Genomic DNA, 24,687 nt, shown 5'->3' on the forward strand with positions numbered 1-24,687 from the left:
TACACCTTTATCTATTATTATTTTTAATTAAGTCATTATTTTATATTGAGTCGTGTCGAATGTATACTCTAAAAAATTGAATCTGATCGAGTGGATGGTATATATATTTCATATCAGGCCAAATCAGATAAATGATATATAATTTTTGAATCAGGTCTAACTCCAATATTATATATATATTGAATCGGACCTAATTGATAAAAAACTGACCGTTGTCATCCTTACTTTACATCGGAGTTGTTTCTAACTATTTCCTCTAAGTTATATTTTTTATACAAATAGAAGTGCTATATTTATTTAAAAATATTCAAACATTACAATGAAATTTGTAAACTAAACACATAGTTATAATGTTTTCTTTATGATTATTGACACTATAAATTAATCAATTGAAATCATACAATGATAATATAAGTAAAAGGTTAAAACCCATAAAAAAATCAAACAAAAGACATATACAAATAAATATGACTGTAAGATTAAAATACTAAAAGATAATCAACAACCACAAATTAAAATTGAACTTAAATCGCATATCCAAGTTTAGCCAAAAAAAATCTAAAGTAAGAAAGATCAACAAAATAATAAATAAGTGTCATCTTATCTATCGATGTGACATCAAATTTAACTTTGAAAAACTTAAAAAAAAATGACCAAGCTAATTTTAAGATTTGTGTTACTACCTATCAAATGAAATGAAATGAGAGAGAGAGAGAAAAACAATGTAATTTAAAGAAAAATAATTACTTAATATAATATACGTTTAAAATATCTTAATTAATTAACAATAAATGCTCATATTTCTATAATATTCGAACATAAAATTTTAAAAAAATAATAATTTTTTTAAGAGAAAATAACTCCAGTGACCGAAAATGACTTATAATATACGATTTTAACCAATTTTTTTGGATTTGCAAAAATAACCAACAAATTCGCAACGCGAACTCCTATTTCGCAACACAGTTTCCAAATTCGTAACTCGAACATGAAAATTTTCACAACGCGAATTTCACAACACTAATTACCGATATAGGTAAACACACATATTCGCAACGCGAATTTCGTTTTCGCAAATCGAATTCGTCAATTTCGAAACTCAATTACCGATATAGGTAAAAACGGTAGAAAAAATCCGTTCAAAAATCCGAATTCGTCAATTTGAAAAATGAGTTGCGAATTTGGCAAATTCGTGTTGCGAAATGTAAAATCTCGCCTCTTAAAGAAAAAATCATTTCGACAGTTCGTTTGTTTGGTGTTAAACGAACAAACGAACGAACATGAATATACTCTCATTCATGTTTGTTCAATTCATTTATAGACGTAGGTTTAGCTGAGTGATTCATACGTGGACTTAGCAATTGGATGTCCCGGGTTGAAAACCACTCTAGTGCATTTTATGTCCTTTAATTTTTTCTTTAAGAGACGAGATTTTACATTTCGCAACACGAATTTGCCAAATTCGCAACTCAGTTTTCAAATTGTCGAATTCTAATTTTTTACCGGATTTTTTCTACCGTTTTACCTATATCGATAATTGAGTTGCGAAATTGACGAATTCGATTTGCGAAAATGAAATTCGCGTTGCGAATAGTTGTGTTTACCTATATCGATAATTAGTATTGCGAAATTTGCGTTGCGAAAACGAAATTCGCGTTGCGAATTTGGAAACTGTGTTGCGAAATAAGAGTTCGTGTAGCGGATTTGTTGGTTATTTTTGTAAATCCAAAAAAATTAGTTAAAAATTATATATTATAAGACATTTTCGGTCACATAAGTTATTTTTTTTAACTATTAAAATCAATCGATTTGTACACATTAATTGATGTATGAATATCTTATAATCGGACGATTACCTTTCCTCCCTAAAATTAAGGACCGACCCAATCAGATATTTAAAAATTCGCTTTAAATGAAAATCCACGTGATAGAAATACATAAATGTATTCACCGACCGTACAGAAAATCGTTTAATACCCATACGGCCCTTTTTCTCACGCCTTCGAAATTTCTATAGTGCCCCAAACGTTATGCTTTACCGACGAAGCAACTCGCACGTGTGATTCATTGGGGTTGACGCGAAGATGATGCACGTGACACATGCAAAAAATAATATTTTCCCCCAAAATACATAATACTTTCATACGATGTTTTGCATGATATATAAAATTTTGATTCTATACAATCACGCATATATTACCTTAATAGATGGCTGTCCCTTGTTCCCATATGTAATGGGATAAGGGGGAGGTAAGTTAGTAAGCTGCCCCCAACACCAGGTTGAGAGCAGCTTCCGTAGAAGACATCCGAATTATGAAATGCCCTCCGTGGGACTCGATCCCACGATCTTAAGGTTAAGAACCTTGTGTTCTACCGAGCTGGATAGTCATCTCACATATATTACCTTAATATTAAAAAATATTTTATTTGTCCAATTTGTATTTTATTTTGGTTTTTTTATTAACGTATTATTTTATATTTTCTGCATAATAATAAAAATAATAAATAAGATTCTAATCTCAAAATATCTACTCTCCTAACATAGTATTTAGCAGGGAACAAGACTAATCGAAATTTTATTTAAGATTATTAAAACGTCATATCGACTCTAAATTATGTTTACCAAATGACACGTACATTTCTTACCAGATATATGACGTATTTTATTGATCCAGCTATCTTCCATAAATATTTTACACTCTTTCATCAAAATATATATAATTAGATTCAATATGATCATTTCAATAACATTGTTAGTGATTTCTAAACTAATTAAGATTAAAATTTTGTAAATGCAATCAAATTAAATTAAGTTAACTAATAATAATTGATTTCAGATGAAGAAAATATATCGTTTATTGAATTTGGCCATATTGGTTCAAATGATAGAATTCCTTATTAAATCGGTGAACTACTGATCGAGTTTGTAAAATTGGGGAAAATGAAAGAGATTATTAACCGAAAAATAATTCAGACGGACATCGACTATTAATTAAACGAAATCTAACACAATTGTCTACAATCTTACCTCCCCCTTACCCCATTACATATGAGAACAATGGACAACCAATTTTTTTAACACAATTGTCTACTACCAAACAGGCAACATAAAATGGACACGGATACCATTAATCTCATTTTTAATTAAGCATTCCATTATTTTAATGAGTAAAGTACACATATAGTCCCTGATTATATGATCTTATTTTATTGAATCTATTGACTATTAAAAATTATAAAATGATCATTTGATTGTAGAGACATGGGCGCAACATGGGGGCCAAGCCTTGGCCCCAGCCAATTATCTTTTAAAATATTAGGTATTATATATATATATATATACTTTTAAAAAATAAATAAAGAAAAATTTAGCAGCCCCTTAATTAAAAAAATTATATTTATAAAAAATAAGAAATACTTTAACCCCGCTATAATAAATTCCTAGTTCCACTCTTGTATAGAGATTTTTTGTTGTTGAATCTTTCTACTATTAAAAGTTACACAATAATCACTCGTCATTTTCCATTAAAAAGTTAACAGTCGTATAAATTAGACATTAACATGTTGATTGAGATATGATAGTCGTTTGAAATTATAAGATCAAAATTTTATACCTCAGTCAACAGGTTAACGTATAATTCAGAATGTCGTCAATTTTTTAAAGAAATATAATGAATAGTTGAGTGACAATGTTATAAATTTTAATAATCAAATGACACAATAAAATAATTCTCTACAATTAAAATATCGTTTTATAACTTTTAATAATCGAATTACGTGATAAAATAATATCCTATATTCGAGTTACCTTTAGTATACTTTACTCTAATTTAATCAACCCATTACCCATTTATCCCTCTTTCAAGTCATCCAGTAATTTCCTAAAAAAAAACCCGTTAATCCTTTTTCTTTTCAAGTTTCAAAAAGGTCGCCGTAAGACGTTGAAACGTGGTTAGGTAAACAATTTACGGGGTTTTCCTTCCTTTACAGCTTCCGTACAGGTAAGCGCAAAAGCCGTTAAAGGTGGCAGGTGGCAGTTAAAAAAGACAGAAACCGTTAAAGGTATGTCAGGTTTACAGGCTGGACTTATACTAAAAAAAGAGCAGTAACGATTCGCACTCAGATTCGGCGACCAATCTTGTCGTTTTGTGCCAGCTCAGCATTTCCATGCGCATTTATTTATTCATTTATTAGATGAAATAATAATATTTAAAAAAGAGAAAGAAAAATTCATCACGAAAATGCTCTACAGGCTGGCGTTCTCAGTCAAAGTCATACTCGAACCTTACCCAACTAATATCATCTTTATCTCTTACAATTTGAATTAAATTATATTTAGTATTTTTTTTATTTTCGTGATAAATTATTGTACGCAGAGTTCGATTATGTCTGTACAAATATCTTTCAGAACACTCTCTAAGTTTAGAGCGCGTGCATACACTTTTCTATACTTCCAGGAAGCTTCTTTGATAACGGCAATTTTTGTCTTACGTCTTAACTGAGATGGTATTAACCTATCTAAATATTATCAAAAAATAATTAGCACTATACCATATCCTTTCAAATTCATATGTATATATATCCCAGATTTACAACTAACTCAATAAAGTAAACAGCGGGTCTCTCGTATATATCATAATTTTTTATAATAATTAATTATGATTATATTATTTTTTTATTTTGAACTTTGAAATATAAATTCTTCATAATATTGAGAGTGAGCTGCAGGCATGGCGAGTCGCAAAAAAGCTCTAATATTAAGAGAGAGTGACGTTTAAATCAGTGCAGTTCAGTTATGGCACGTGTCCGTTCGCCAGCTGTATCCCAAAATTCCTGTACCCAACCGCTTAACTTGAACAGTCGGTGCCCATAACTCTTCTCCTCACTTTACTCCTCACCGTTTCAACCGGTTACTGCCCTCTTCTCTCTTATATAACCCCTTTACTGGTTCCTTGTCCTTTTAAATTTCAAACCGAAACTGAAAAACAAACATAGAAAAAAACCGAAAAACCCCCGAAAATATAGATCCAGAGAACCAAATTTTCATTTCGATGCTTTTAAATTTGATGTAATGGCTGTAACAAGCATATCAAATATAAAAGATATGGATCGGATCAAAGGTACATGGAGCCCCGAAGAAGATGATATGCTTCAGAAACTGGTCCAAGAGCATGGACCCAGAAACTGGTCGTTGATCAGCAAATCGATCCCGGGTCGATCCGGGAAATCCTGCCGTCTCCGGTGGTGCAACCAGCTGTCACCCCAAGTTGAGCACCGGCCCTTCAGCCCCGAGGAAGACGGGACCATCGTCAGAGCTCATGCCCGATTCGGTAACAAGTGGGCCACCATAGCCCGGCTCCTCAACGGTCGTACGGACAACGCCATTAAGAATCACTGGAACTCGACGCTTAAACGTAAGTGCTTGTCGGTCGGGGAAGAGAGTTTTTTTAACGCTTTGAACGGTGGATATGATGGTAATTTGGGAGGGGATGAAGAGGAGCGACAACCGTTGAAGAGATCGGTGAGTGCAGGGTTTTACATGGGCCCCGGGAGACCATCGGGGTCCGATTTGAGCGATTCAAGCGTACCCGTTTTATCATCTTCACTCGTGTACAAGCCCATCCCGAGTACCGTTGACGTCAACGTTATGCCATCTCCTGAAGCCGAAGCGGCGTCGTCTTCTGACGAACCATTGACTTCACTGAGTCTGTCTTTACCTGGGGCTGACACATGTGAGGTGTCGGTGTCAAATCTCCCGGTCACCGAGTCAATTCAGACGAGGAACGAAGCGAGAAATGAAGGCAAGGGAGGAGGGGTGATGGGGTTCAGTGCGGACTTTACGGCGGCGATGCAAGAAATGATAAGAGTGGAGGTGAGGAATTACATGGTTCAGATGCAACAACAGCAAAACGGTGGCGTTTCAGTAGGAGATGGAATGGAAATGTGTTTGGATATGGGGTTTAGGGATGGTATGCCCATGAGTCGAGTTGGGGTTTATAGGATCGACTAAACTTTAAAATGTGAAGAAAAATCGGGCTTTTGTTTTTCTCTAATAATTTTGTTTGATGTACAGAGAATGAGAAAAAAATATGGGTTTAAAGGACAACTTGAGGCTCGAGACAGAAAAAATGAACATTTAAAAATGAAATTTTACATGCCAAAAATCCCATAAATTTTCCAATATTTCAAGCTTTTTAAACTATGATCAATTACTTTTGTGGAATAAATTATTTTTATATGCATAATGGGAAGAATTTCTCAATTTGGTGTTTATGGGGGTAATGGAGTTTTTGCTTTCTTATCTCAGATCAGCAAGTGATAACTAGGCGACATATTAACCCCAATATGGATCGTATTGGTCATAGTAACCCTTCTATGATTTGCAAAGCAAGAAATACAGATCAAGTAGTTTCTAAGCCCTTGAGAATTTTAGAATGCTAATTCTCACCAAAACATCAACCTGAGGGAGAAAAAGAGGGGCTACGGTTATGGACCAAAGCATTATTCAATAACCAATGTTAAGGAGTAAACTTGAACTTGCATGATTCAATGTTACGGAGTAAACTTGAACTTATAGAATGCATGATTCAATGTTATGGTCAATGGTATGGTCAATGTTATGGAATAAACTTGAACTTATAGAACACATGATTCTATGTTAGATAATAAATTTGAACTTATAAATTTTGAAGGACAAAAACAAATTTGTAATAGAAAATACATTGTTTTTTTTTAATATATAATAATTTTAAATTTTAGGCGACCGCTTGCCCCACTTAGGTCCATCCCTGGAAAGAAGGGATAGTGAAACAAAATTGTCAAATTCTATTTGTTACAACAATTGTATGCTTCCCTTATCGAGGATAGGACTGTAAATAAGACGAAGCAGATCGCGAGCTACTCAAAATTGACTCGATCAAAGTCGATAAATACTCGAATCGAATGGACTCGACTCGAGCTCGACTCGAGTTCTTAACGAGCCGAAACGAACTACTCGATATTCGACTCGAAAAGCTCGTGAGAAGCTCGAAAATATAATATATTAAGATTTTACTTTTAAAAACATTATTAATAATATTAATATTTATGTATTGATTTTTTTAAAATAAAGTAAAATTTCATGTATTTAAGGTTCATGTTCAAGTTTGAAGTTTCAGTCGAGTTAAGTTTAAGATTTTTTTTCATTTCGAACATTTTCGAGCTGCTCATGAGCTTCAATTCAGGGTTTCGAGTTCGAGTCGAACTTGAAAATTTTAAACTCGCGAGTTTTCGAGTCGAGTCTAGCTCTATTTCAGAGTTTTCGAGTCAAGTCGTGCTCAACAATACTCTAGCTCAACTCGGCTCGTTTACACCCCTAGTCGAGGGACAATAGCATACCTTTGATCATCGCATACTGCAACTAATTACTTACTGTATTCCGGAATTAAAATTCCGAATGTAGAAAATGGTTGTGGTAAGCAAAGTTGAATAGCTGCTTCTAGTCATCTTCTTTCCCTTTCCCCTGACCTTCTGAAAGTCTAGATCCGTCGTATGCCGAGATAAAAAAAGGTGCTCTGGTCTTTTTGCAGAAACCTGCATACGAACATCACGTAATTTATGAATCGAGCGTTAAAATAATGCAGAAGAAATACAATGTCCAGGTTACGTGTTCCTTTTATTTTTATTAATCCAGGTTATGTGTGGTTATACAGAGTTGGGTTGCACTCTATATATACACACCAACGAAAAGAAACTGTGAACAAATGATTGTGAAAACATGCACATATAACATGTTAACAGAATTGGGTTGTACTCCTTGACGTACTCATGTCCGAAAACCGTGATTATGTATATATCTCACATGTATACAGGCAACGGTATGGGAACATGACTGTCCAAGGATTATTCAAATACAAACAATAAATTTATATACACTAGATTAGTCTGAATAACATATGAGAAAAGAAGAAAAGATTCGACTAGATGAGGAACAACAATTTACAAGACAACATAAAATAGAAAAGAAACAAATGCGGTTATGTATTCTAACGAGATGTCATGGCGACAATAATGATGCAAATTTTTATATCTCCTCCATTGAATTTAAATCAGAGTTAAAAATATTGAATGATCTCTAAAATACACTAGCCTAGATGAGGGGAAGTCAATACTTTAGAAAATCCATTAACTTCTGTTGCAAGCGGGTTAAGGTTTCCTCTTCGATGTTCACATATGCCAATAGCTCAGGTAACTTAACTGCAAAGACCAGAACACGTTAGTCTTGGGTTCTAGACATCAATGAAATGCTTTATATATATTAAACAACAAAGTTAAATAAAATGCATGAAATAACACATTAGATAAAAAAATAATCTTCAAAATGCATTGAAGATGAAAGTAAATTAGTGCATTTGAAAGTTCTAAGTTAGACAGATGGTCATACCAAAAAAGACGTAGTAAATGTTCGGCACTGTATATAGTCGACGGGGAGATATCATCATGGACAAATTCATTGTATTGTTGACGCTTTTTTTTTTTGTAGAGAAGCATCACAGGCAAAGGTTTGTCAAAGTAACAGTGAATTCCTTTCAAGGTTTCTCCAATTGAATCAGTCATTCTGTAACCAAGAAGAAAACAGTCTGTCACCGATTCTAATGTAAGCTTAGCCTGTTTTAGAAGAAAACATCTTCGGATTTGGATATAAGAGGTAAACATCTTAGAACACAGAATTTATTAGTTATAAGTACCATCGAACTAGTTTAATAGCAAGTCTAGAAACTATTGTCCCCATCATTCTTCTTTAAAACTCACATAAAGAGGAGTTTCTCTATTGAATAAATTATTATGACCATAAATTTTCCTTATCCATTGCTCCTTCAAAATACACCCTATAAAATATTACTCCAGAATTTATTTCAGGATTTAACCATAACTTTAGATGGAGAACAAAATAATTACTGCCAAAGTTGGAAATTACTTATTCAAAAGCTTTAGCATAACTTTATCATGGTTGTTTCAAGGAAGTGAATGGATTTAACTTACATGCCATCCATTTTTGATCTGTATTCAAGGTACTTTGTCAGGATATCATCAACATTTGGTGATCGGGGAAGTTTAATCAGCTGTATAAAATAAGGATCATTTACACCAAATCAGTTTATAAATGTACCAGCCAAATGGTGCCACAACTAAGTTACTTCAAAAGTTATTGCACCTTATCCTGTTGAGTAACAAAATCCCAATCATCAACCAGCTGCTTCTTTAGGGTTAATGGAACTTGGATCTTGACAAGCTTTTCCAGGGGTGAGTTGTCTTTCTAACAATTATTAAAATACATGTTTGAAAAGAAAAAACAGAGGGCGAGAACCAATAGATATAGACTGAAAATAAGGGGGCCAGGGGAGGGGGATTTCAAGAGCTGTAGTCAATTAATCATTATACAAACCAGACCTCAACACCTGAGTCACTCTTTCTCTTCCTCCCTTTTGGCGCTGCAGGCGCTGCAATAAATATAAAACATTAACCTCTAATAGAAAAGGTTAATGACTTTGCAAGCAGTCACAATATTACTTAAGATTGATAGTAAGAAAATTGAAGAGAATGCTGAAGCAGTTCATTAGGAATCAAAGTTCACTCAATTTACGTATCACAAATGAATGTGAAATAATCAATGTAGACAATGAGACCATTAATGCAACTGCAATAGCTTGTGAAAACTTTTTCTCCCACCTTTTTCCAGAATTCTGACAATTTACCATCAATTATAATATGTTAACAAGGAAATAAAAACATACAAATGCAATTAAAAAGTCATATCCATTTGATCTCAATAGAAAAAGAATACAACTCTTTCCCTTCAGACACCATAGAATTAGGAAGTCAAGAGAATATCAAAATTAAGAAAAGTGCTTTATAGAAGGATAGGAATACACTTAACAGTAAAAATATTTACTCCATAGATGAAAGTAAATGACCTATAAAGGCAGAAAAAAAAAGTAAAATAAATTTACCTGTGTTCTTCTGGTCCTCTTTATTTGTTTTTGCATCTACAAAAATAAAAGCAAAAGAAAATTAGATGCATCTATTTTCGAACAAAGGCAAATAGTAAAGAAGAATGAAAACAAGTTCTGCATGTAGATAATGGCAACATCCGTCGCCTCGATAGCTCCATTTAATCAGAAAAACACACTAAAGGATCCCCTAATGGACAACAATACTTATGAGCATGCACATTCGTGCACACAGAAAAATGAACAAAACGATTAAGCACTTGTAAATAAACAAGTCAATAAGTAAAAAGAGTTAACCTTATTGCCTGGACTGACTTGAACGCCCAGACTTTGAACTTTTATCAACACCCTGTTTTTGTCAAGGGCTTGCTGCTTCATGACATACTCTTCAGTATGTTTCATCAGCCAATCAGCATCTACCCATTCATCCCAACTGTGAAGGGTGTTGAAGCCATAGTAATGATTTCATTTATTTTTTCCAGAAAGGGGATAATAAATCAACAAAAGCTTAAGCAAACATTTACTAGTACCATATAAAGTTTTGGATTATTCTAAAATAACGTAAATGAATTATAACCCAAGAGAAGTGTAAGAACAGAAAAAATGCGAAGTTTAAATAAAACCAAAGGGAAAACAAGAAGAATAAGAGATTAAACATACTAATATTTTAGCTCAAATGATGGATGCCTAAAATGACTTGAAAGCACAAAGCCACTTAAATTTTAAATAGGAATTGTTGTACGAACGAGATATTCTAGACTTCTAGTGATTGAAGGGATAAATTTAGAGTAACTCAACACAAAATTCTACAAGGATACAGCTCAAGTTAAAAATTTAAGATGCAAACCAATAAAAAGGAAAAAATTAAATAATAAATCAATAGATGAGCAAAACTAACTTAGATTCCGAGGAGAGCATATTATCAAAGACATACTCACTTTTTATTCCATCCCTGCAAAACAGCAAAAGAGATATCTCTTAACACCATAAAAAAGTAATATTCAGCATATCCTACATACAATGAAATTGGATTAACCATCACGTTGAATTTCAAATATAATATGTAGATACCGTAAATTAAATCAAGTAGACTTACAAGGTAATGAACAAAGTATTTCCATTCTTTCTTCCGAAGTTCCGCTTTTTGAACCTAAAATGTAAAATCGAAATTACAACTGCATAAGTCCTAAATCTCAAATGCTCTAAATTAATGGACTATAGTGACTTAAGTAACCAGTCAATTCACTTCAGTTTCAGATTACATAAAACCGGCAGCCGAAAACGGGATAAACACATATTTAAAGCTAAAAAACGAAGCGAATCGTAGAAAAATGAAAATTTGAAGCGAAACGACGGATTTAAAACAGTTGAAAACAGCGGCAAAGAGAGATAAAGAAAAGTGAAGAGATACTATGCCTTGGCTTCGTAGATACAAGGACCGTGATAGGCGAGGCCACGTTCGCCCTCAGAGAAGTTACTGGAGTTGGAAGGAGAGGTGACTCCGCTCGACGTGTCGCCGTAGGTTGCCGTCTCCTCCTCCGACGAGCTGTCCATTTCCTCTCTTTAAAAAAAATTCTCTGATTTTTACTTGCTGACAGAAAGCGAGGGAAAATAGGGTATGACCGACGAGCTGATCTGTTTAGCACTTTTTTTGTCTTAATACACTTTTTACCCTTAATATTTATTGTTTTTCCAATTTTGGTCGGGATTTCCCCTTAACATTTAAATTCGTTACTAAAATTATTTTAAACAATTAAGGTTCGTTATAAAAATCATCGGTTAATAAAATCATAATATATTAATAATATTTTTATTAATTAATATATATTTAATTTTAATAAAAGAACAAATATTATATTTTTATTAAAATGAGTATATATTAACTCGTAGACTTTTGATAATCATTCTAAAATATATCGAAAGAATATGTATTCTTAAAAAACCAATGTGTATTGGTTTAAGTGGTAAGTAATTTGATATCGATTAAACAATATTTTGAGTTTAATTATTTCTAGGAATGGCAACGGGGCGGGTGCTCCCTCGTCCCCGTCACCGAAATGAATCCCCGTTCCCGCTCCGTTTCCCGTCTGGTTTTTTATCAGGACGTCCCGTCGGGAATTTTTTTGTCCCGTCCCCGAACCCAACCCCAAATGTTGTACCCGAACCTGAACCCGTCCAGCTCAGTTGGTAAGAGCACGAGGCTCTTAACCTTGTGGTCGTGAGATCGAGTCATACGGTGGACAATTCATAATTCTGATTGTCGGATGTCTCCCACGGAAGTTGCTCTCAACCTGGCGTTGGGGACAACCTACTATCATACCTCCCCTTATCCCATTAGAGAATAGGGTTTTTATGTATGTATACATACATGAATGTATGTAGAACATGAGCAACCGGCTGGAACCATCATGGCAACAGCACTCACGTATTAGGGCAAATAATACTGACCCTGTCATACCCATTAATAGTTTGATAATTTTTAAATTTCTCCGTAAAGATGACCATGACTTGGAAACATCTTCATATTTTATATTTTACAAAGGGTTAGCTATGACTTTTAAACGAACACATCTCCAGATTTAATAATTAAAATTCTCAATAATCGATATTATATGTTTGAATATTTTCTTATATATAAAGAGTGTCTTATAGGTTTTGTTTGTATTATATATAATTAATATAAAATATTATATATATATATATATAATTGGGTCGTTCTGTCATTCCTAATTATTTCTGTATGCAGAAAATTTTTTATTGAAAGACTCGTCTATTAAAATCAGACGTGTGACAAGGAACAATTCAGATTAATTAAGACAAAATCTTAAATAGGAAAGACAACCAAAGAAATAAATTCTTAAATCATGTGATATTCCATGCTTTAAAAATAACTTTATTTTTTTATATAAAATAAATTGTTTTATTGATATGCTCGCATCATCATTGAATTATACTATATTTATCTTGAATTGTATTTTTTTAAATTTTTTATTAAAATAAGAAATTATATAAATTTAGAGATGAATAATATCTTATTATCTTAAATTTATTTAAAAATTTAATTAAACAAAAATAATTAAACACTTTAATCTTCGTACAACGTAAGTGACGGAAGACGCTATAAACATCAAGCAGATGAAATTAATTGGAACCTACTTGTTAAACTGAACCGATTTTATGGGATATTATTGTCGAGTCCAACTGCCCAAGCAATCGAGACCTAATTGGTACTCATAGTCGTCGACCATCTCCGACTGACGACGGCCCCCAAAGCGTTTTTATTGGCTCCTTCACTCGTTGGATTTGCCGCTGCTTACCTGATTATAGTCTGAGCTTCTATCACGGCCGTTGGATTGCTCTACTTTTGTAACTATGACTTCCATAACCTCCGTCGAATTGAATTACCTCGTCTTCCGCTACCTTCAAGAGTCAGGTCAGTTCAAAACTTCCTATAATTTGTAATCTTATTGTTATTACGATCTCAAATTTTGAAGCCTTCTTACTTTTTGTTTTTGTTTTAGTTCTATATTCCGTGAAAATTTTCTTTCCGTTTCCTGTGTTTGAAATTAATAACTTGAAATTTGAGCTGTTATATTTTTTGCTCTTTTAGTATAAAGAAAAGAACGATATTTTTTTCTTTCGAATGTGTAAAGTGTAATCTGCGAAGTTTAAGATTAATTGAAAAGGACTGAGACATAGTACAGTTACAGCTGCCAATGACGAATACGATACAAGCGTAGGCCTTCTAATCAGCCATGTTAGCTCCCGTTGAAGCTCAACATATATCCTTGAACTCAGAAAAATTGTGCGTTATTCTTCCATTTTGCAATCACCTCACACCCACCTGAAACATAATAACCAGCTTCGTTAAACCAACTCTCATCTTTCGAAATTCTCCTCTAAGCTACAGGCCACAAGATGTTTCAAGTTCGGATTCCTTTAATAGTTGTGACTCCTTGGGCCATTTTATTGTAGCATTCGTAACAATGTCAAGTATGAACCTGATGTACTGTCAGTCATAGTCTATATGGACTTTCGTTTATAGAAATTAAGGCAGACATCTTGTTTTCGTTTTGCATGGAAATAGTTTGGGGTTTAAATTACAATTGTGCGTATTTTCAGTCGTGTCCTGTTTATTGTGGTTTTGGATGAAATAAATGTTATTGCATTCAATTGTGGTAAATGTGAGTGGTAGAGAGCCAAAACCAACAAAATAATGTAACGAATGTTAATAAGTTGGGTTTGTTACTTAAATCTATGATAGTATTGAATTGGAAATTCACGTGTACTGCTATGATTTTGCATATTAACTAACACTTTTGGTAAGACTAGAGGAAGGGAGGTAAAGGTATTGAAAGAAAATAGTTCTTTAACAGGTAGCATTCAGTAGGTTAGGAGTTCAAATCTTAGCATTTGCAACCCTTTTCCCTATTTTCAGACTACAGCCTCCTTTGTTCCAAAAAGAAGGAAAAAGGAAACAGTTCTTCCTCCAATCCTTTGATAGGAGGAAAATAAGGAGAAGTAAAATGGATGGATTTTTACCTTTTGTCCCTACCAGCTACCTTAATCCAAAAGTGGGAGAAAATCACTTGATCCACTTGAATTAAATGCTTTATTACAATTTAATTCCTAATGTCTTTCTCTGTTTTCCATCCTTCATATCATACACAAGGAAAAACAATCACTTTCATTTCTCTTCAGTTTCCTTTGTTCCTGCCAAATATAGTTAAAAAGAACTAAGAAGCATTTTTAGGTTATTTTACTCTGTTTTTTGTTTGATGGTACCTTTATAAAGAAAAACAGGCGAAGAGTCTGTTGGTTCTACATTATTGTTTTGCATTCTTCGAATGAGTGCTTCTTTTTAAAAAAAATGTCCAATGTATCCTAACTTCTGCTTTTCAAATGCCTTCAGGTTTTACGCATTCTGCATTTACTTTAGGATATGAGGCAAGCATTAATAAGTGTACAATTGATGGGAATTTGATTCCTCCAGGGGCTCTTATCACATTTGTTCAAAAAGGACTTCAGTACTTGGAGATGGAGGCCAATATCAGTAATGTTAGCATGCTTATTGTTATTAATCTTTTTGGGGGACTGGGGGATCAGGGTGATATCAAAGAGTACAAGTTCATCATAATTTGTTTTGAATTTGCAGAATGATGTAGAGATGGATGAAGATTTCTCATTCTTGCAACCATTGGATATAATAACAAAAGACGTAAATCAATTGCGGCAAATGATAAAAGAGAGAAGGAAGAATATCCAAAAGGAAAAAAACAAAGATAAAGAGGTTGATAGGGAGCATGAAGTGGAGCATGGACGAGCAAGAGAGAAAGAAAGACATGAAAAGGAGAGGGAACGTGAAAAGGTGAGGGAGGAGGCTGAAAGCAATAAGGAGTGTGAAAAGCAGCCGGATGAACTTGCTGATGGAAATATGGTTATTGATCAAGAGGACAAGGATGCTGTCAAGCATGAAGAAAATGGAATTTCTATAGGTTAGTTAACTCCTTATATTTTTTTTGGTTTTGGTATCAGTTTCTTTCTATTAGCCTCGATATTTTCTTTAATTGAACGTTTAAGAGTTCAAGTGAAATTTGTCTCTGTAAATTTGCAAAATAGCCATCTTAACCAGTGTTTGTGGCATTCGTTTTCGCTTATATTGCATAGTTGCATTTAGTAGGACCAGAACCTATGGATATTGCTACTACATCGACCCCAGCATCACAAGAGGCTTGTGAAATTCCTAGTTCTGATGCTACAATTTTGGAAGGGCACACTTCTGAGGTTTGAGTGTACTTGAATCTACCTTTACTCTTAGATGTGCTCACACATGAACACATTTAATCTTTACGCTCTCTCGGAGCATTTATTTTTTCAGGTTTGTGCATGCGCATGGAGTCCAATTGGTTCACTTCTTGCATCAGGGTGGGTATTTTCTGTGATCAAAACTTTGTTATGTTGATGGTTTGGTCTTGTATGATATGTTTTTCCCACATTCTTTATACACTTCCAGTCCTTTGGCATTTATATTGTTAGAACTTGCGAATTTCTATTGCTTCATGAGATGTTCCATGTGTCTTAGTTGCACAATTTTATAAGTTTTAATCATTTGAATGATAAAAATCAAGCTTTTCTGGTAATAAAATCCTTTCTACCAGTCCTTCGGCCCATTGGATAAGTGATCTGTAAACAGAAGTGCAATTTGTGAATTCTTCAGTTGTATGAATATGGGAACCATGGTCTTGGCTATTGGCGTTTGTACTGTTGCTGGACTGGATAGTTGAAGTCATTGTCTAGCAGAGATTTTTATTTACACCGTCTTGGACATGATTGAGATTTTTCAGGGAAGAAAAACTGGGATCTTGTTTCTCTATGCTAAGATTCCCATTATGAATGACTTGATTCCTCTAGTGTTTTGTTGGTGTTTATGTCACCCAAGTATTCTATTGATACATTTGTAGCTTTTTTTAATTATTGTTATTATTTAGTTGTTGAATGTCATGACAGCGGAGGGTCACTGATCAGTTTTTGTATTCACAAAGTTTCTTCATTTCATCATATAGTTGCAGTTAACTGTTCTTGTCTCAATTTCTAGGTCTGGAGATTCAACAGCTCGTATCTGGACAATAGCTGATGGGCATTGCAAATCTGACGCACAAAATGGTCCATTAAATGTTACAGTGCTGAAGCATGTAAAAGGAAGAACCAATGAGAAGAGCAAAGATGTGACGACACTTGATTGGAATGTGAGTTCTGTTATTGTTGGGGGCTTAAGCTGCCCACAGACTTTTGGTTCCTTTTAGTACATGTCACCTACAAAGTTCAACATTAATATTTTCTCCTTTTAGTTTGATGTAATGATTTAGTACATGTCACCTACATACGGCTAATACTATGCCGGAAAGCTAATCGCCTTAACTGTAACAAAAAGAAAATAATTAGTAATATCACATAAGAGGCGATAAAGAATAAGCTTTAGGTAAAGTTTTTTGCTACACAACTTGCTTAGTTTCAAAAAATACTTGGCATAGCATTAGGATTAGATTGTACTGGGAGTAATCTTCTTCAGTTTAACTTGGCCAGATCTATTTTTTGTTGAGATTACATAATGAATTTGATTAGTTCAGACCTTATGAACATTTAATTAGAATTGTTCTTTGAGCAATGAATTTGAAGCGGCAGCCATTTTTTTGGCATTCAGGTGCTGATGGAGCAAAGGTGGTGGCGATGTCACCCTTAGATGATTTAGTTTGTTTAAGTAGATGGGAAGTTGATTTGTTACTGTACCTTTGTTTCGTCTATTGGATGTTTGGTTCATATAGACTGCAATTAATGCTAATGTTTTTGCTCTGCAGTGGTTTTCTGTCTCTGAAAAAAGGCATAATTGCTGTCTAAATTCGTAGGTTTTATTATTCTTGTGCTTTAGCTGATTTTAATTGAAAATGCTATAAATGTCACTTTCACTTCAGCTGTTTATTTGTTTGATTGTCATTCTTGCATTGCTGAATGAAGTGTCTTTTTAGTTATTCTTGTAGAGCAAGTGTACTTAATTGGCAATGCTATAAATTTAGTTGCTTGCCTATCTGATTATTCTTCTCAATATGGAAATAGTATCATTCTTTATCTTAACCTGTATTCAGGGTGAGGGGACATTGCTTGCAACAGGTTCTTATGATGGTCAAGCGAGAATTTGGACTACAGATGGTAAGTCATTGTGGGTTATTTTATTTATGCCATCCTATATCCTGCAACTAAAGGCCAGGAAAATGTATTTTGTACAATCCCCTCACTTGTGTTCAAACCACCTCCATTTTTCCACATGCTTTTTGGTGCATTTTATATACATTCTTATGCCTTTCAATGATCGTGAGAATTCTTTGCCTCAACTCTTCCCCCTCAATTATTTCTTGCTTAGGAGAACTAAGGTCTACTTTGAGTAAACACAAAGGGCCTATATTTTCTCTGAAGTGGAACAAGAAGGGTGATTATCTTCTAACGGGAAGCTTTGATAAAACAGCAATTGTGTGGGATGTAAAGGCAGAAGAATGGAAACAGCAGTTTGAGTTTCACACAGGTTGGCTATTGAACAAATTTTAAGGTTTGGCTTTTAGTTGTATAAGCAATATTCATTCATCCAGAGTATCATCTTCTTTACCTTCTAGGTCCAACCCTTGATGTTGATTGGTGCAACAATGTTTCATTCGCAACAAGTTCCACTGACCATATGATATATGTTTGCAAGATTGGAGAAATCCGCCCTATTAAAACCTTTGCAGGGCATCAGGTTTGTCGTCAGTTATATGGAATGCATGCCTGCCGCTTCCTGTAATGCCTCCAAGTTCATGCCTCTTTCCCTTCCGTCTTTCTTTTACCTCCTCCCGTTTCTACTTTAAAGATTGCATCCTGCATCCTATAAAAGAAAAGATTTAATAACATTCACTGTGGGTTCTTATTTTATTTTTTATTTCCATATTCCTATTACTTTTCTCCCCCCTTTTTCTTTCCTGAGAAACAATTTGCTAGGGAACTTTTACAACAATATAACAAAGCCTTATGGATGCTGTAACTTGCCATTCATGGTCTTTAATTAGCAACTGAAAACAATGTTTGGTTTTGGATTTGGATCAGCGAAACTTTTGACTTGGATTGTCTCTGTTCTTCTATTCACCTTTTGGAATTTTGTGCATTTTAGGGTGAGGTAAATTGTGTCAAATGGGATCCGACAGGTTCATTATTGGCTTCTTGTTCCGATGATATTACAGCAAAGGTTTTTTTTTTACACTTTTATCCTTTTGCTATTACTTAACATCCTTTATTTCATGAAATATACAGTTTGTTCTATTTCATCTTGTCATCTTCAAAAAAAGAGAGAAGTTAAATTTGAAACTTTCTGCCATTTTTTTTATAATATTATAGCTTTGTCTCTGTTGGTTTTGATTCCCGTTTTTTGTTGCTGCCATGCCTTTCTGCCAAGTGTTCTTTCTTTTATTCTTTTTGGTTTCAACTAATAAAGAGTCTTGGTGCAGATATGGTGCATGAAGCAGGACAAGTATGTTCATGATCTGAGGGATCATTCTAAGGTACCTTTGGGCTTTGTATTTTTCTGAATAATCCATTTGTTCACATGCCTGGCTGCATTTATTTGTATCGATGTTGCTTTGATTCTTCATTTTTCTTGAAATATCCTTGTCTGACACTCGTGTCCAACTCACATTCAAACACGAGTACAAGGATATGATCCTCTAAAAACTTTCCAAATTCATGGAAATCTTGAAAAAGAAATTGAACATACATGTGACAAACACATATGGGACTCACATCCAAGTCTTAAGTAACATAAACTATTGTTTTGGGGAAAATATTGAACAAATGTTCTGCAGGAGATATATGCCATCAGATGGAGTCCTACTGGACCCGGGACAAGCAATCCTAACCAACAGTTAATTCTTGCAAGGTAAAATTTAAGAGTAATTGATATTGTTTCAGTTTGTGTTTTTGCTGGATCATGATTTGTGTGCACATCTTTCGTATGTTCATTATTAGGTCTAATATTTGAAGCCATTAGATAAACCAACTTGACTCAGCAATCTCGATAGCAAAATGCTATCCCTACGTATAATCTTCTTAAGCTTTGAGCCTTTGACTTGATTGAGGTTTTTGATAAAGATGTAAATCGTTTAGTTTTCTTTTCAGTACATATTTGTGTATAATAACTTAAAAACTTTAACTGGTATTTCACGATATTTATGTGTGCAAACTTTACTATACAGTGTTTTTAGGAATGTGTCCACTCTCTTCTTCTTCTTTGGTGTGAAATTGAATTTGTTTTTCTCTGTTACTTGGATTTGTGAATATGTCAGTCATTAGTACTTCAAGCAAAATGAAAAGTCAGAACAATGTAGCCTTTTTAGTTCCAAGGTTCAATGGAACTCTTTATTTTAGGTTAAATTAACCACAGATCACTCAATTATTAATAAGAATACTAATGGGTCACCCAATTTCAAAAAGTTACAAATGAGTCACTCAATTAATTGATGCTTACAAGCATGTTGTTTGACTGTTAAAAATGTAACGGGCATTAGAAGGTTGTTACTTAGTAACACATTTTTTAGTGATTTTCTTATTTGGTAAATTACACCACAAGTCATCCAATTATTAGTAAGATTGCAAATGGGTCATCAAATTATTAGTAAAATTACAAATAAGTCGTCCAATTTTAAAGAGTCACAAACGAGGCACATGATTAATTAGAAAAGAAAATTCGCTTTGAGTTTTGGTCTTTGGGACTTATTGTAGACCGGGGGTTCCATTTGATGATCCGAACAGTGGAGAGGTTGCCGTTGGTGAGTGGAAGAAGAACATATCCTGAGACAGAGGTCATATGATAGTGGACATCGTTGATAGAGGTTCAAGAATTTCAAAAGCTATGAAGTGATTTCTTGGCTTTTGAGAGAGGTTCTTGGGAATCTAATTTGATGAATTGAATGAGGAGATCGAGGTGAATCTTATGGTGAAATTTAGGGTTTATCAAATACCATATACAATAGGTCGACATGTTGACACATGACTTGATTATTACAAACAACTAATTGATTTGATTGTATTTCTCTAAAATATAATATTTTTGAATAAATAAAACATCCCGCGTCAAAAAGCCATATAATATTTAATGATCCATTGACTTGTTTGTGACAATTTATTAATCGAGTGATTCGATTGTAGCTTTTTGAAATTGGTGACCCATTTGTAATCTTACTAGTAATTGAGTGATTTGTGATGCTATTTACTCTTCTTTTTTGGCTAATCAAGGTCCAATGGAATTCATATATGCCATGTTTGGTTGTAGGAGCAATAAGCTACCTTCACTAGATAGCCATTAAACTTTTTCCTTGTGTTATTACTTATATATCAAAGGTGACACTAGATCCAATGACTGCTTTTACAAGAGCTGCTTGGAATCTCCATTTAGGTGTTCCTTATTCTTTTAATCTCCTTTCTATGTAGTGCATCATTTGATTCCACCGTGAAGTTGTGGGATGTGGAACTCGGGAAACTTCTATACAGCTTGAATGGACACAGGTATCATCCCTTGAATCCTTATTCTCTATTTGTTTCTTCTATTCTAATGCTGGAAGCAGTCGAATACATTTTCTAATCATATATTGTGAGATTGCTAAAAGCCTTTTCGATATTGAAACGAACAACTACCGTGATTTAGGCAGTGTTTCAGGTTTTTGTCTCTCAAAGATACTTTTAATTAAACTACCAGGGAACCTGTATACTCTGTCGCATTTAGCCCAAATGGAGAGTATCTAGCCAGCGGATCTCTCGATAAATCCATGCATATTTGGTCCTTGAAAGAGGGAAGATTGTAAAGACATATACTGGCAAGGGGGTATATTTGAAGTGTGTTGGAACAAGGAAGGTGATAAGGTTGCTGCTTGTTTCGCAAACAATACTCTATGCATCTTGGACTTCAGAATGTAACAATCGGAAAATGGCTCCATTACATGAATTCGAGCTTGTATTGAAAGACGACGGTATGTGACATATTGTGTGTTCATTGATAATTATCAGGTATAGTTGCTAAGGTACCTTGCTTTGAATGAATAGGGAAATCTGTTAACTGGAGTAGGTTTGCGTTTCTGTTGATTAGGCCATTACTAACTAAATTTGGTTGTAATTTTGTAATGCGACCTTCAAATGTTGATTTGCTATTTGGTTAGTTATGGGTGTGAAATTTGAATCTAAAAAACAGCTTGTGTGAAAAAAAAGCCAAAAAGAAGGCTGCTGCTATGCACATGGTATGTATTAATTGTAACTTCTAAGCATTAATACTAGTGTTTTACAAGAATAGAGCCTCAACTCGGTATAAAAGAAGAAAACTTAGTAAAATACGCTTTTGGAGTCATTTCAGGCCCCGTTTTGATTTCAATGCCTCCATCCCCTTTATATAATCTCTGTTTAACACTCTTTCAAATTTGTCATGTGATTTTATAAGATCTTTTATTTTGAGAAAATTTGGGTATTGTTAATGAAATGCATATTAGGTCACTAAAATTTGATTTGATTCAAAGAAGAATTTCTTAATAGCATTTGCCCCCTCCCAAAAAGAATTCCAGTAACATTTAGGGAGCTGGCTATTAGCTACCTAATTAAGCATTCTCAAACTATCTCCTAAAAGAACAACCCCACATGGGAATCCACTTAGGGGTGTAAACGAGTTGAGTCGAGCTTGAATATTGTTAAGCTCGACTTGAAAACTCTGAAATAGAGCTCGGCTCGACTCGAAAACTCGCGAGCTTAAAATTTTCATGCTCGATTCGAACTTGAAATCATGAACTGAAGCTTATAAAAGCTCGAAAATGCTCAAAATGAAAAAAAATAAACTTAACTCGATTGAAGCCTCAAACTCAAATTCGAAACTGAACCTTAAATACATGAAAACCTTATTATATTTTAAAAAAACACATAAATGTTAATATTATTAATAATTTACTTTTTCTAAAAATAAAATCATATATTATATTTTCGAGCTGCTCATGAGCTTTTCAAGTCGAGTATCAAGTAGCTCATTTCGGATCGTTAAGAACTCGAGTCGAGTCCATTCAATTCGAGTATTTATCGAGCTTTGACCGAGTCGATCTCGAGTAACTCGTAATCTGTTTCATCTCATTTACAAACCTACATGGGATCCATTGATTCCCCACTGTTTAATTTTGCTCTAAATTAACATCCATATAGATTCAAAAGCTTGACATAATTTTTAACCTCATTTAGGGAAAACACTGAAATTGTTATTCAATATTCTTGTTACATCATGTATATATAAGTACAAAATTAAAATCGTATTAAATTTGTTATGTCTTCTGAGATTGTATTAAGTTCATCATGTCTTCATTGATAACTTCTGAAAACTGTTAGTTCTTTGCTAATGAAGCCTTTAGATAATTTCTTTCATTTATCGAAACTTACAAAGAGTTTATATCTCCCAATCTAGCTACAATATATCGATAACACCTCTAACAGGTTCAATGATCTACCTAAGCGAAATCCAAAATTTGACGACTTAATCTATTTAGCATGTTGATCTATAAGTAGTTATAATTATCTTATGTCTGACACCATCAATTAGATGCACAATAAATACTTTTCAATCAAGATTGGAAAGAGAATCTTAATCTTCTTCTCTTAGACTTTCATATTATTTTCATACCTTCATCCCTCTCACAAAAATGCACTGACCAAATAATATTATTTTACTGATTACAATTCTTTATTCAAATTTAAAAAAATAAACTACCGATAACGAACAAAAAATATTTATTTCCATCCACAAAGTTTGTTTTCATATCAATAATTCCTTGTGGCTTAGAAAACCCCCATTTAATATTGTAAATATTGTAAAGAGTAATAACATAAAAATATCAATAGTAGACATATCTACAAATAGTAATGGTGACTATTAGCTCTAGTATATCATAGTATACAACTGATTGGTTTAATCGATTTATTTAATCATTTAAAATATAAATAAAAACAATGTATTAAAATTATAAGAAATAATCAATTAACTAAAGCTACTTTATTATCAAAATTATTAATTTATTGAACCAATCGAATAAACTGAGTTTAGATTAACGTCAAAGTTAATATCTCAGAAAGAACAATCTCTGAATGAGTCCAGAGGGGTCGATGTTTCATATTTCGAAGCAATAAAGATGAGAAAACAAAAGTGTGATGGGAATTATGTTATTGCGTAGCCATTTTAGCAATGCTTTCTAGTGGTGCCTGTTTTTGAAAAATTGAGGGAGGGAAGACTACGGTGGTTTGGGCATGTCCTTAGGCGACTACCGTCGGATGCGGTCAGGAGGGTAGAGTCGATTACAGTCGACGGTGCCAGAAGGCGAGGACGACCAAGGCGGAAGTGAGAATACTGCTTGAGATCTGATTTGATGGATTTAACCCTTACCGAGGACATGACCTCTAATATGAAAGTATGGAGACTCAAAACTAAGGTAGTCGAGTAGTGTGGGTAACTTCTACTTTTTATACGTTTCTGTTATTGATATTTATGAAGGCTTAGAACTGGGCTTGCTTACGTTGATTTCTGTGTAACATTCTCTTCACTTTTAAATTTAGTCGGGTCTTATGTTTCTGTCTATATGCAGAGATTTTTTCGTATGGATTTATTTACAGGGATTACTGCCCAAGTACAAACGCGCATATGATATTAATATCTGCATATGAATAATGTTCAACTATGTATTTATGTATTTATTTATACATGCATTGCATTTTATCTATATTTTTAATTTTCTGACTGCCAGAGATCTTCCACAGAAGCTACTCTCAACCTGGTGTTGGGGGTAGCCTACTACCCTACCTCCCCTTACCCCATTGCATATGGGAATTGGGTTTTATTGTTGTTGTTGTTTCTACGGCAAGAGCTTTAAAATGGTCCACTTAGAAAGCTAGTTGTATTCTATTAGCTTGCATCTTTTGTTGTTTTCTTTATGACCCCCATCACGTTGACCCGTCGTTTTTTTATGTTCTTGTTTTGAGAAGTTCCTTTCTATTTTCTTACTATAATCATCGGTATTTGATCAATTAATTTATATCAATTATTGTAAAGATTCAACATGAAATATCATTATAATTTAATTTACTCCATTCATAAAATTTAAAATTCGAATCT

The 24,687-nt window shown here is 33.7% G+C and overlaps 1 protein-coding gene and 2 pseudogenes across 1 annotated transcript; 2 read left to right on the top strand and 1 right to left on the bottom strand.

Annotated features, from left to right (window-relative positions):
• The first annotated feature begins 4,975 nt into the window (after positions 1 to 4,975).
• Positions 4,976 to 6,025, top strand: LOC120132490 (transcription factor MYB44-like). The gene has a single exon (XM_039149238.1). It carries the CDS (start codon positions 5,072 to 5,074, stop codon positions 6,008 to 6,010), a length of 939 nt encoding a protein of 312 aa, XP_039005169.1. The 5' UTR covers positions 4,976 to 5,071; the 3' UTR covers positions 6,011 to 6,025.
• A 1,344-nt stretch (positions 6,026 to 7,369) lies between these two features.
• LOC120132759 lies at positions 7,370 to 11,575 on the bottom strand (annotated as a pseudogene).
• A 1,573-nt stretch (positions 11,576 to 13,148) lies between these two features.
• On the top strand, positions 13,149 to 21,751 carry LOC120132758 (annotated as a pseudogene).
• The last annotated feature ends 2,936 nt before the right edge of the window (positions 21,752 to 24,687 follow it).

Source organism: Hibiscus syriacus, unplaced genomic scaffold, assembly GCF_006381635.1.
Source record: "Hibiscus syriacus cultivar Baekdansim isolate YM2019G1 unplaced genomic scaffold, ASM638163v2 tig00110569_pilon, whole genome shotgun sequence".
NCBI classification, from domain to species: domain Eukaryota; kingdom Viridiplantae; phylum Streptophyta; class Magnoliopsida; order Malvales; family Malvaceae; genus Hibiscus; species Hibiscus syriacus.

What these genes read in the sequence shown, in the direction of transcription:
- LOC120132490 (XM_039149238.1), top strand. Translation starts at nt 5,072, where the DNA reads ATGGCTGTAACAAGCATATCAAATATAAAAGATATGGATCGGATCAAA.